The sequence below is a fragment of the Ooceraea biroi genome, chromosome 2, assembly GCF_003672135.1.
Source record: "Ooceraea biroi isolate clonal line C1 chromosome 2, Obir_v5.4, whole genome shotgun sequence".
In the NCBI taxonomy this organism is placed as follows: domain Eukaryota; kingdom Metazoa; phylum Arthropoda; class Insecta; order Hymenoptera; family Formicidae; genus Ooceraea; species Ooceraea biroi.
In genome coordinates, this window is record NC_039507.1 from 6,596,088 (window position 1) to 6,609,905 (window position 13,818).

Sequence of the window (13,818 nt, forward strand, 5' to 3'; positions counted from 1 at the left end):
CTTAAAACACATGTATTTCGTAATTAAATTTTAAGTTCGACCTCAATTACTATTTATAACGCACGTATCTCTATCCCAAAATCAAAACTAGTTTGAAAAATAAATATATAACACATGTTAAATAGCGCAAGCTGATATTAGCCCATTATAAATAAACATTTTTGTATAAAATTCAAAGCAATCGTATTATTAAAAGGACACAATATTATAGCAGATATTAGTTGACAATAAATACAAATTATACGACATACCGAATTTAATTAAATTATATAATTTAATGTAACATATCGAAAAAACTTGATTTTTTTATACAAAAGCACGCAATTGTTTATATTGCTAATCATCAATATCATCGCCGGTATAATCACCGTTTAGTGTCTTACACTTCCGTGCACGTCGCGGCATAGAATGTATAGAATCTTTTGTAAGGTCGTTATCTATTTCGTCTATGATACGAGAAATGGCATTTGCTAAAGTATCAGAAAGAACTTTTTGTGGCCGAAACTTTAACCGAATCTTGTTGAAGAGAAAATAGTCGCACGGTGATAAATCCGGTGAAAAAGATGGCAGAGATAAATCACGCACTTGTTTCTCAGCCCAAAATTTGCGTACATCGATGGTGTCATATGATCGATCTAGTAATAAATAAAAACGTGGTATTTGTTTTGGCACCTCACCTCCATAATCTGGCCTAGATTCAATTACAGAATTCCACACACTCGACAGGCGTTCAGGCGATGTTCCTGCATCTTCTTCTTTTGCCGTTGTAGTATGGCATTCACGGTACATGAGGCCTGTCGAATCATAGAAGCAACACGCAGTTTGAAGCACAGCAACTTGCTCGTCCTGTCTCGATGTCCCTGGTGTCGATGAAGTCATCTCGGGTGTGGATATCGATAATTCGCATCCAATAATAAGTCTATCCAGGAAACTCGGATCTATCTCGCACTTGTTAATAATGTGCGTGCAATAATCGTATCGTGTCCGCTTTTCTTTTCTAGTTAGCTTGCATGGCAGGACATAGCCATACATTTCAGTTTTATTAACTTCGCGCAACATGTATGTGAGTTCAAAGTTGTTTAGTGAAAATTTAGCAGCAAACAATGCAATTGGCATATTGCAAGCATAAGATTTACGGACTTCGTCGATTTTATCTTCAATAATGTAAAAAATTTTTACATTATTAATAATGTAAAAATTTTTTACATTATTGAAGATAAAATCTGAACTGAAATGTATGGCTATGTCCTGCCATGCGAGCTAACTAGAAAAGAAAAGCGGACACGATATGATTATTGCACGCACATTATTAACAAGTGCGAGATAGATCCGAGTTTCCTGGATAGACTTATTATTGGATGCGAATTATCGATATCCACACCCGAGATGACTTCATCGACACCAGGGACATCGAGACAGGACGAGCAAGTTGCTGTGCTTCAAACTGCGTGTTGCTTCTATGATTCGACAGGCCTCATGTACCGTGAATGCCATACTACAACGGCAAAAGAAGAAGATGCAGGGACATCGCCTGAACGCCTGTCGATTGTGTGGAATTCTATCATTGAATCTAGGCCAGATTATGAAGGTGAAAAGCCCAAACAAACACCACGTTTTTATTTATTACTAGATCGATCATATGACATCATCGATGTGAGACGACTTCATCCACACCAGGGACATCCAGGCAGGAGGAGCAAGTTGCTGCGTTTTCCCAAAAACACAGCAGCTTGTCTCGATGTCCCTGGTGTGGATGAAGTCATCTCGGATTTGAATACCCATAACTTGCATCCAACGACAAGTCTATCCAGGAATCCGGGATTTATCCCGCACTTGTTAATAATGTGCGGCAATAATCGTAGCGTGCCTGGTTTTCTTCTCTGGTTAGCTAGCGTGGCACGACATGGCCATACATTTCAATTTTATTAATTTCGGATAAAATGTATTCAAGCTGAGTATTATTTAGGGATAGTTTAGTAGTAAACCATGCAAATGATGTATTGCATGTACGAAAGTTATGGAATTCGACGACTTTGTCTTTAAAAATACGGTAACCATCGATGCTAGTATATATGTTTTCTTGATCTTGTTTAAAAGTCGCACACCAATTTTTAATCGTTTTAGTCGCTGTTGTTTGTGGCCCAAATGCAATTTTGAAAGCTTGCTGTATCAATATACATGTATCGTCCGGCGTCACAGCTAATTTAGCACAAAGTTTTATATTCGCACGTTGTTCGTACGTGATTATTGCTGAACCTGATATGTTATCGCGAATGATTCACTGCCGAACTACTTGCTTGATTTGAAATTATGACGGATAGTACGGGATATATATAAGCTAAAGTATCACTCAGACGTAAGATAGCGCTGGTAATTTCGGCGGAATAGACTTCTTCTTCTTCTTTTTTGTATGGCACCCGATCCCCATACGGGTTGATACGACCAGACGGCGGAATAGAGACCCTCTGTCCCTCTCTTCTAGGCAGAAAAAGTAAAGTTTGTAGAGAGGGTAGTGAATGTAGTAGATACGTAATTGTTATATATTACCACAAGCAGAAGTCGATAAATTTCCTTTTCGCATGGCAAATGTTATGGCCAATAGAATACAATGATCAGATTTGATTTTCCTCCAGTCCTCGCGTTTCGCTTGTCTAACGTGTAATCGGAACTTGTTTCCTTGCGAAATATAGGAATGTCTGTAAACATAAACACACGTATGTCGTCAATGTCATTAGCTCGGACGATGCCTTGACTTGGAAGTCTGTATTATTATTCTTTTAGACTATCATTTGGAGAAATTAGGACCAAAATCCATATATACTTTTACTTGACATATATTTTACTTGAAATATCTTTCAAATTCTTTATGCGGAATTTGTTATATGCTACGTAATAGAATCTATAGAGGAAGACATCAACTAATATACTAACAATAAAAATAACATAGGTGTACAAAATTGGTAATAGTCAAAATAAAAAAAGCGATTTTATAGTTTTGCATCGAAGTAAACATTCTATAGTCATAACAAACATTTATACAATCGCGTTTTTGAAAACTGAATCATGCACATTCACATAGTTAACACATGCAAAATATATTAGTTGAGAAATAGCAAGAGAAATATAAATATGTATGTAATATCACAAAGTCATGAGAAAGAAACAAAATAACCAATTATTTGTTCAAACAATATTAAAGCATCTACTAGCTGGCAATACGTACTTGTAATTCAAAGATAAAAATTCAACTCAAATAAGATTCTACTTACCCAGTGATTCTTTTCCTATGACTTTCAGAAAACTTAGTCGATTTGTGCACAAATCCGTTCGTGGTGTGGAATTCTTCGCCACGTGGATTCACCGCTCTAATCGTTCGGCACGTGTGCTCGCTTCGACGGTTCGCGAGAGAAAGGGCCGACTCGGGCTGCGTTCCGTTATTCACTGCCAGTAGTAGTAGTAGTAGTATTATGTACTGGTCCAATACTGAAGTCGAAACTCAAAGTTTAATGATTTCATCAATGAAATATACTTCGAAAGTCATTAATTCAAACTCGCAGTTGATATATCATCGCGACTATTTATAAGTAAGGTGTATATTTGAAGATATCACATCTTTCAGCGTCATCATATCGCGTTTTTGAAAACTGGATCATGTTCCACGTCACGTATCTCTTTAAATATAGACAATGTGTCAATACTACAGATTCTATAATGATGCTTTTACTATTTGGAAGGAATATGTAGTGATGAAAAGATTATATATTTTGCAATTTATTATTTATTTTAGAAATTTAATTGAAAATATGCTACATATATTTTCCAACAAATACAAATAACACAAGGTAATCTGAAACAGATTATAATTTATAAAATATATGCACTCTTATAAAAAACAAAATCAAATATAAAATCAAATACAAGTAACATAAAGGAACGAACAGACCTATTGATTAAAGTTGAAAAAAACATACTTCGCATGAAGCTGCAGTGTCAAGTGGAAGCCAATTCTCCATTCCACCTAGTTTTTTACAACTTGTGATCCATTTTTTTCTTTTTATTGTATCTCTTGGTAGTCTTCATTTTCATTCATTTTGACACCTTGTCTAGAGGAATTTTTGCATCCTCTTATTGCACAACCCGGCATCTTTCCAATATGTAGAATTGCTTCACTTTATATCTTTTCTCATCTGTCAAAATAATATAAAATACTATTTCATAAAAGTTATGTTTACTTTTACAGTTAACCTTTTATTTGTTTGTCTTTTAGTAAACAATTTTCTAATATTTCATTAATATTTTAAATAGATTGAACCGAATATTTACCTGTCAAATAGCATAGAGAACCATTGCGCCATACAAATGTATACCTATATATATGAAAATAGCGGAAGTTGTTTCAATATGGCGGAGCCAATCAGCGATGAGTCCCTACATCGGCCACACTCTCCCTTGACCCTCTCTAGATTCTAGAGGAAATTCACCAAACGAGCCCTCTTGAATTTCTCTCTAACCTAAACGAACCATTTCAAACCACGAATGATATGCAGATAGAAATAACATGTGAGCTAACCTCCAAACGTGTTTTATTAAAAAGAAACATTTATCTAATCTAATAACGCGAGTATGAAGATTTCAGCAATTTAATTTCGATTTTTTTCATCTAGACGTTGGTATCATAATATGGTAGCACCGTCAGATACCGACTCCAAAGAAGAGATCGAAGATCCTGTCGAGCGAATGCTCAAGAAAACCGGTTGCATAAATCTCCATTATCAAGTTCAGGTATGTTCGCTTTCGACCGGCACCTAACTTAACTTTTGTTTTTTCATTTCGCTTTTAGAAAGATAGTTATTTGAACTGAGACTACAATTAGTGGCTGTTAAAAATTATATATATGATGTCTCTAATTGAATACTTTAGCTATACTTACATCGACAGTATTTCATATTTCTAAATTATCCGTAGGAATGTATGGCAGAACATCAAGACTGGAGAAAATGCCAAGATAAGGTGAAGAAGTTTAAGGAATGTATGAATAAAAGTACAAAGCACCAACAGTTAAAGCAGTAACAGACGTTTTTATATTAACATGTGGTTAATAGGAAGATACTTCAGATCTTTATTACGTCCTGCTTGGAACGGAGAGAATTGCAAAATGGTGATAGTAGTCAGAACGGATATATCTATGGGAAAAGGTAAAGTAGGTGCTCAATGCGCCCACGCTGCCCTAGAATGCTGTCGTCAAACCTTGAACAGTGAGAAGAGTGAACAGATGTTTCAATCTTGGTTAAAAATCGGACAACCCAAGGTTGTTCTCAGAATACAAAACGAAGAAGAGCTGTTAACACTTGTGGATAAGGCAAAAGATGCCGGTTTAATCACTGCAGTAATAAAAGACGCTGGTAGAACCCAATTAAAACCAGGCACGATCACGGCTGTTGGCATAGGACCAGGATCTAATGAAGTAATCGACAGTCTCACGTCAAAGTTAAGATTACTGTAAATTTGTTTTATATTAATAAAAAATGCTTGTTGAAATACTGGTTCTTTTTTTACTATCAAACTATATACTTTAGTGTAGGAAAAGAAGTTACACAAAATTTTATTTAAAGAATACTAAGGATTACAAGATTTGAAAAAATTGAGTTTTTTATACGACATTAAGTATCAGTTCACGAAATATCACAATTTTGATGTCGGTTAAACCGTGACCAAGATTTTTCTTAATTCATATAACTTATGTATGTGCGTACATGTATAACAAAAAGGATTAATTTTCAATTGCAATTTAAATCATGTATTTCTTTTACCAAAAATCTGCATAATTGTAGATGTGTCGGAAACTTAAATTAGATACGCAAAACAATTGCTATCAACATAATTAAATTTTAAAATATATTATCTAATTTAACAAAATTAAACAAGATATTGTGCTGTTCACAACTGTTAAAATGGTACAATATAACAACAATTTTACTGTACTAAAATAATATCGGCTATAATACTATCTTTTCCATTTATCTATAAAAAGCATTTCAAAACACATTTGAAGACGTGCATACTTTTTGGAAGTAAACTATATACATACATATGCACTACATCAGTATCTATACAAGCACAATTCATATAACATATATTCAAATGTGTAGTCCTCAAAAAATATGTTTACAAGTTAGAAAATATGTTTATAAGTTCTAAACACAAACTGTTAAATAATCTTGAAAGAAAGAAAGATATATTAAAACTGCTTTCACTCAATAGGTGTCGGAAATACAAATGTGTCATGAAGACTTTATCAATCTCATAATGTATACACACACATATATATATATATATACTATATGCTGAGCATTAAAATATTTCCAAGAGAAAATTTATATACAACTATATTATATCTAAGTTATTACAAGATTGAGCAATAATAGTGTGACAAGAAAACGCGCACTTATTAGTTAGCGTAAACTCGTATATCAAGTCCTTCTCACTTTCATCTCTTCATTCCTTTATCTTTTTTTATATATATTTTTTATCTAACAACTCAATCAATACATAGAATTATTTGAAAAAATCCCATAAATATTCATTATTACATATAAATACTTCTTCTAATACAAGAAAGATATCGTTTAAAAAATATACATTTGATAATGAGTTAGAGTTAGAGATAGATTAAATATTATTATTAAGTTTTTTTGTATAAAAGTAAAGTAAAACGATAACGTATAACAATTTTCAAAATATCATGCACCAGTTTCTTTCACAGCTCGTCTACACAGATGCCTCGGTATAAATTTAGCAAACAAGTTATAATTAAAAAGACGTCCATCTTTCCAATTGTTCCATGTTTCTGAAGCACTCCATATTGCTATACACAAGTCCGCTAGTGTAAAATCAGTATAATTTTATACATAGCTGCCACATATGCTACTTTACATCACTCAACTAAAATTAGATCCTTTTAAGAAAGTTACATAAATGTTTTTATTTTTCGTTCTTAGTCAAGCGCACATCATAATACGCCTCGTGTGAAATAGACGTGGAATAATTACAAGACGTAGCGACGAATTAATAATGGCGTTAAAAATGTGTATCTTATGACATTTCGATTCTTACACATACATAATATGTATAATATTATAGGTAGATGTTTTTATACTGGACTTTTTATACTGAGATATAAGCGAAAATTAATATGTTAGATTCAAAATTTGTGAATATGATATGAGTAAGTAAAAACAAAAAATTATCAAACAATTATATATTTGGAAATGAATTTCCAAATATGTAATTTGGAAAGATTACATGTAATCATTATATACCTCATTAACTTTTATGTCCTGACATAATCAAAATCACTTGTTTGTTCAAATATTATAATGTTATGTAAAAATACTTGTTAATATTATCAAAATCCATGTCGTTTTTTGTGAATGAGTGTTGAGTAACTTGTCCGTTTTGTACATGTGAAGTTACTAAGAACAATATTAATATTGTAATATAATAATAACAATATTAATATCTGGCTGTTCCATGCATCAAATAAAAATTTATTCATAGCAAGTACTTGGCAACTCATACTCATATCATACTCATCAGTTACATCTATCGTCCATTAATTTATATCACATGCCGAATTTTTTTGATGATTAATGTACCTCTAATTAGTAGAGTATGTGCACGATATTTTAGTTTCAGTTCAACGGCACACGTCAGAGTATTACTCGTTCTATCAAACTGACCATTTGGCAAATGTACATCACATCGTTCGTAATTAAAAACGCGCGCATTTATTTTATCAGTATAATGTCGTACCTCCAATGGACGCAAGTCAATTAAGTTATTATTTTACTGAGTTCCGGTTCTACGTAATTATTTAATACATGTGGTGCTTCGTTAAATTCATCTAGTTCGTCACCGTTATCCGCACCTTGCGCAAGTAAAAAGTATTGTTCGCTTCTGGTCGGCCATAATAAATGGGCCATTACACAATAAGCGAAACAGTCCGCCGAGTATGTTATACCTACAAATCACCAACGCGTGAAACGTGAGACACACGTAGATTAAGTGTAGTTTCTACATTCTGCAAAACTTTGTCACTTACCTAATAACAGCTTGAACCTCCACAGTGCACTTACTTGGAGTGCAATAAGTGCTATAATCGGTAAATATATAAACCAAACTAATGACGATGCACCAAAGTGCAGGAGAAAGTTCAGTTTTTGAGTATTATGCTCGTATGTCATGGTGTTTCGAAGTTCGTACAGAAACCATATCATTATGGCACTTCGGAATAACAATATGAACCATCCCGGCCAAGTTTGATACTCGTCTATGTCTTCGATAATGTCGACTTCCGTCTGGAAAAATCAGTCGTACAATGGCAAAATGAATTCGTGTCCTTTGCAAGTCGATATATGAATAAGGATAAGAAGGTATGATATTTACCATGTTCCATACATACAGCAAGATGTGAACGACCCCGTAACAAAACCATATCGCAAACACCAGTGGCTTCCACGTTAATTCCATCCTCGTTACTGCCCATCCTTTGGCAAGTAAGAGCAATAGTAACATAAAAGACGTCTGGAAATACGAAAGTAATGTAACATTAAAGTTACTTTCATGCAGGTGCTATCAAGCTGCTATTTAATTGCTATCTAATTTCGAAGAAATTTAAACAGTCTCAATCACGCTATCGTTGGCAGAATATATATTGCAAAGTGTATCTGATTTTGACGCTCTAATCTAATTTGGCATAATATCTTTGCGAGAAAGTGGATATTTTTCTTACCCGTGACAGGATATCAAAAATATCACCTGCGACTTCCAATTGCTCGTAGCCCACCCCGTCTAGTGCGAATTTCAACACGTGTATCAGGATCAGGCATACTGCCACGAATTCTAATAATAGACTGGCGGTGAACAATCTCGTCACAGGATGCTTTTGTAATCTCACTGCGTACAACTGCAGCGGCACCAGTATGATGTAACACAGGAAAAACAATAAGTACAGTTCGATGGTGTTCTGCCTGTCGTAGGAGAACTGGTAAGTCAAGCTGTTTAGGCCACTGATGTTCGGGTTGCCGTTTACCAGCCAGATATCGTACTCCAGCTCGTCGTGCTTGCTGTAATACTCCCACTGACAAGTCGTCTTGTTCCTGTAGCACGCGACCAGGCTCATGTACCAGAAGCGCGGCTGCCAGAAATCCTGTATAACGTACGTGAACTGATGTCCCTTGACGATATTCCACACCGAGTCCTCGTCCGGACACAGCTGGTCCCTAGGACACGGCACTCGCCTTCAAACACAAAAGTGAGATGCAGTTAATACACCATTCGTGGAGCACGAACCCTGGCCGTGGATATTATCACGTTCAACGTACCTCAAGAAATCTTGACCCTCCTCGTTACAGTGCGGATCATAGGAACTCTTCTTCAGCGTGTTGAACATGTAAGCGCACGCGGCGTGTTTGTCCGTCCTCGTGCGATTGCCATAGTACTCGAGGAAGTGGCCGCGGTCGAGTATCGCCAGCGTGATCGGCACGTCGAAGTCCGCTCTCGCGGTCACGTTGCCGAATATGTAGCCGTACGAGTCCCGCTGCCGGTGACGGTCCGTCTTCTGGAAGCCGAACTTTATCAGGAAACGGAAGAACTCACGCGTGTTGAACGTGCCGGTGATGTGCGTGGAGTGCGCGCAATCCGGCAGCCACAAAAGCAGCAGGCAAAACAGAACGCCGAGCGCGCGCAGAACGCGCGCGTTCAGCCGTTCGCGTCGCGGGGCCGACGTCATTCTCCGAGAGCCGTCGGACGGCAGTTTCCACCGACGATCCCGTAGGTTTCCGCGCCACGTCGCGTCGCCTCGCCCTCGACTTAACGAGCCGTCAAGAGCCGCCGACGGATACCCTCGGCATCTTCCTACGCGACACCGCACGCAGCTGTTACCGCTCGGCATGCGACGCGAACGCTCTCCCCCGCGGCCCTCATCGGAACGCGACGGCGGGACCCTCACGGCACCTCCACCACACCGACATTGCCGTCGTCGTCGTCGTTCTCACTGTCGGCGATCCCGGACGAGGCACGCGAGAACGATCGCCGAGCCGTCCGCGCATCGGGGGAGCGTTAATGACCCGTCGTGTGTTACTCTCCCTCGCGCTTTGAACTCGCCTTTTCCTATCGATTTTCCCCACCCGACGGCACGACCACGACCGTCCGTTTCTCACGAGGAGAAACTCGCGTCGACTTGTACCGGTGTCCTGAGCGATCTCTCTTTCCGTTCTACGGCGCGCGAGTCCCGAGATTGTCGCGCGGGAAGAAACGAGAAGAGAATGGACCTCAAATGAGCACGCACACGTCGAGTCGGCTTGCCGCGACGTGCTAACGTCTCATTCGCATTCCTTCGTTCGGTCAGCAGATCAACCGACTCCCGCTAGCTGCCAAAAATATACGACGCGATAGAATAACCAAGGACGCGCCGGTATGAAAGCCTGCGATTATATATATATATATACAGGGTGTCCCGGGTTGTAACCGACAAACTGCGGGAGCATATTCTACTAGTGGAAATAAGAAAAAATTCGTATATCGAGTTTGCTTAGAAATGCTTTATTACAAAGTTATAAACCAATATTGAAAACAAATATGAGATAAGTAACAACGGATTTTTTCACAAAAATAAAAATTATCTACGCAATGATTTAGTGACGCATTTCAAAATGTTGTCCTTGCACATCGATACAAGCTAGACATCGACGTAGTACAGAATTTGTTACGGTACGACATTCCTGAAAATTTTCTTGCATCTCAGTAACTGAATTAGTAATTCGTTGCTTTAAATCTATCTGGTATTCTCCTGTTAGGAAATCTACGTTGATACTCTCGTACGGCAGCTCGTGCATTTCCGTCACAGAATCCGTACACGAAATGAGTATCGGTGTATTCCTCATTTGAAAACACTTTTGGCATTCTGATAGTAATTGCTAGTTCACACGACGATTGAAATCTAACAGCTACTGTTGTGAAAGTAACAATCATACTGAATCGTTTCAACATAGTGAACATGAATACATGCGAATACACGTAACATAACATCTTCGACCTTCCAAATTCTACACTGTTCCGTTGTTACTTATCTCATATTTCTTTTCAATATTAGTTTATAGCTTTGTAATAAAGCATTTCTAAGCAAACTCGATATAAGAATTTTTTCTTATTTCCACTAGTAGAATATGCTCCCGCAGTTTGTCGGTTAAAACCCGGGACACCCTGTATATATGTGTGTGTGTGTATATATATAATTACGTGCTTCATTCGCCGGACAATTAATTTAAGTCGCATATTATAGACGTTCATTATTAATAATGAATGTAATAATTATTGTAAAGTACGTTAAGTCGCAAAGTTAATTGTAATGTCTTTTTAATCTGACTGTGAAAGCGATAATTAAAATTTTTTTAACGTGACGTTATGGAAGTTATGAATTTCTTGTATGAATACAGAGATAGGTTATCTTTAGCGGCGAGTAACGTGATCTGGTAACCAGAGCCTCCTTATCGGCGCTGACACATTTTGTAAATTGGATCTGTTTGCTTTCAGATTATGTTTCTTCGTACAGTTTTGAAATGAAATAACTGTACACGCATTTGTGTAAAATTTAAAGAAAAAACACCCTCAATCATACAATTCAGTTATTTCCCTAGGTACAAACAAAAGTAAAGTAAAATTATCTAGAACTTTATTCAAGCATCATTAAATAATATATAGGAAATAATACATATTGGACATGTGCACGTTTTATATATTGGACGATAATTGAAGCAAAGAATATTTTTTCACCTAGAATACACGCTATGCGGCGAGGAGAAAGAGTGACGCCAACCGTTGGCGCGCTTTTATGCGCAGGACGCATGCGCTGAATATATACGCCTCGACCCATGTGCGTGATGGACACTTCCCGCCTTTATTCTACTCCATCTTTATCCTACACGTGAACAATAGAGACTGAAAGCGCGTGAGCGTCTAACCTCTTCTGATACATCTGCATTTTATGCTGGCTTCGTACAGAATTCCTCACCAATTGAACAATAATGCATTAAATACTATCAAGTTCTAAAAAAAGGAAATGGTTACTCGATTTTAATTGCAGAACGTTACCTCACACGAGCGATAATTATCCTTTCTATTCAATCATGTGGACTCAAAAGCGCGCCAATATTAGGCGTTATTCTTGCCCGTTATTGTGGGAAATCCGTATGGTATTGCACATAAAACTTCGAGGTTATGAATGAAAAATACGAGTAAATATAAAATGAATATTTAAAGCAAACTGAAAGTTCCTCGGGATAAAAACTTTTGGCCCTGAAAAGGGCCGATTAAAAAAAAAAGATTTAGGCACGCTCGCCACGGATTCTACGAGCCAACTGGATGTCCTTGGGCATGATGGTAACCCTCTTGGCGTGGATTGCGCAGAGGTTAGTATCTTCAAACAATCCGACGAGGTAAGCCTCGCTTGCTTCTTGCAGAGCCATGACAGCGGAGCTTTGGAAACGAAGATCGGTCTTGAAATCCTGAGCGATCTCGCGAACCAATCGCTGGAATGGCAGTTTGCGGATCAGCAGCTCCGTGCTCTTTTGGTAACGACGGATTTCGCGGAGAGCGACAGTCCCCGGACGGTAGCGATGGGGTTTCTTCACTCCTCCGGTTGCCGGTGCGCTCTTCCGCGCAGCTTTGGTCGCCAGTTGCTTGCGAGGCGCCTTTCCTCCGGTGGATTTACGAGCGGTCTGCTTGGTTCTCGCCATGTCGGGATCGAATGCTGCTGAGTCACGTACGAGTCGACAGCAAAGTGAAGCGGAGCCGAAGTACCGGCCTTATATACGGTCGGAGAAACCCTGCACGTCGTCTGATTGGCTAACGGAGCAGTGGTGGGGATAGCCCTATCGACTGCGAATAGACTGAACGATGAAACGCACGCGGCAGATGATCGGTCGCTGATTGGCTGTTGATGCAGCTGTAGGAATACTTTTGTTCGTAACTTATGTAAAGAAGACTACTTTTTGTAAACATCGGTTTTTTCTAATCTTCTCCATATGATCGTTTCTGAATTTTAAAAAGTGGTTGCTCACAACTTTTGTTTCTGATAAACGGATATTTAGATATCCGTTACATGCAGGTTTGTTTGTTACCTGGGTTGTCGTATTTTGTTATTTAAATAAAAGAAAAAGAGGCTACACATTTTTCTACACATCTGTCTGCTGGCAGATTTTTCGTCAAATTAATTTCATCAAAACTAGGAATGCTTTTAGAATTTTGATACTAGAACTGAATAGATATGCAGTTCACGTGAATAAATTATAGATTGTAAGTAAATATCTAAGTATTGGGCACATGTGTGTGATCACGTCAAATCATACATACGTATGATTCTTTGAAACATTTTTTTATGCATTATAATAATATTATAATAATACTAAACGAGAGACGATGATTCTCAGACAAATCTACTCGCACAGCAATCGCAAACCTAAATTTGTATCTACATTTTTCACTCATTTTGTCGATCCTCTTCAGAATCATCCTAATGTTTGTCCAAAGGAAACCATTTCTTCCAAGTATTTTTAACTAAACAATTTAGAAAAAAATAAGATGAAAATTTCATATAATCGTGAACCTCTAACAGAATAAACTGAGAAATGCAAAAAAGCACATGGCCTTCCCTGTGATCACAACATTTTACAACATCATCTGATTAACTTAATCATATCTTATTAATTTAATCATATAAATTCCTTAATCATGCTATTTCTCAATGTAAATTCTCAACAT

At 37.4% G+C, this 13,818-nt stretch overlaps 5 protein-coding genes across 8 annotated transcripts; 2 read left to right on the forward strand and 3 right to left on the reverse strand.

Moving 5' to 3' along the window:
• Positions 1–1,233: 1,233 nt before the first annotated feature.
• Positions 1,234–1,962, forward strand: LOC105285333. The gene is made up of 2 exons (XM_011349475.3): positions 1,234–1,671; positions 1,795–1,962. The coding sequence occupies exons 1-2, from the start codon at positions 1,234–1,236 to the stop codon at positions 1,927–1,929; spliced, it is 573 nt and encodes a 190-aa protein (XP_011347777.1). The 3' UTR covers positions 1,930–1,962.
• On the reverse strand, positions 1,746–4,108 carry LOC105285334. Of its 3 annotated transcripts, none has more exons than XM_011349477.2 (4): positions 3,972–4,108; positions 3,270–3,483; positions 2,548–2,696; positions 1,746–2,475 (listed from the first exon to the last, which is right to left on the reverse strand). In XM_011349477.2, the coding sequence occupies exons 1-4, from the start codon at positions 3,976–3,978 to the stop codon at positions 2,351–2,353; spliced, it is 495 nt and encodes a 164-aa protein (XP_011347779.2). In that variant the 5' UTR covers positions 3,979–4,108; the 3' UTR covers positions 1,746–2,350. The 3 variants fall into 3 exon arrangements, with proteins under 3 accessions (XP_011347779.2, XP_011347778.2, XP_011347780.2); XM_011349476.2 differs by having other exon boundaries at positions 1,746–2,478; XM_011349478.2 differs by having other exon boundaries at positions 1,746–2,478; positions 3,270–3,441; positions 3,972–4,059.
• Positions 4,109–4,424: 316 nt separating this feature from the next.
• On the forward strand, positions 4,425–5,540 carry LOC105285335 (cytochrome c oxidase assembly factor 4 homolog, mitochondrial). Of its 2 annotated transcripts, XM_011349479.2 has the most exons (3): positions 4,425–4,560; positions 4,665–4,782; positions 4,966–5,156. In XM_011349479.2, the coding sequence occupies exons 2-3, from the start codon at positions 4,681–4,683 to the stop codon at positions 5,068–5,070; spliced, it is 207 nt and encodes a 68-aa protein (XP_011347781.1). In that variant the 5' UTR covers positions 4,425–4,560; positions 4,665–4,680; the 3' UTR covers positions 5,071–5,156. The 2 variants fall into 2 exon arrangements, with proteins under 2 accessions (XP_011347781.1, XP_026823584.1); XM_026967783.1 differs by lacking the exon at positions 4,425–4,560 and having other exon boundaries at positions 4,966–5,540.
• A 234-nt stretch (positions 5,541–5,774) lies between these two features.
• On the reverse strand, positions 5,775–10,474 carry LOC105285331 (transmembrane protein 145). The gene is made up of 5 exons (XM_011349472.3): positions 9,384–10,474; positions 8,792–9,299; positions 8,446–8,583; positions 8,102–8,357; positions 5,775–8,020 (listed from the first exon to the last, which is right to left on the reverse strand). Exons 1-5 carry the CDS (start codon positions 9,950–9,952, stop codon positions 7,833–7,835), a joined length of 1,659 nt encoding a protein of 552 aa, XP_011347774.1. The 5' UTR covers positions 9,953–10,474; the 3' UTR covers positions 5,775–7,832.
• A 1,137-nt stretch (positions 10,475–11,611) lies between these two features.
• Positions 11,612–13,326, reverse strand: LOC105285332 (histone H3). The gene has a single exon (XM_026967784.1). The coding sequence runs from the start codon at positions 12,792–12,794 to the stop codon at positions 12,384–12,386; it is 411 nt and encodes a 136-aa protein (XP_026823585.1). The 5' UTR covers positions 12,795–13,326; the 3' UTR covers positions 11,612–12,383.
• Positions 13,327–13,818: the final 492 nt, after the last annotated feature.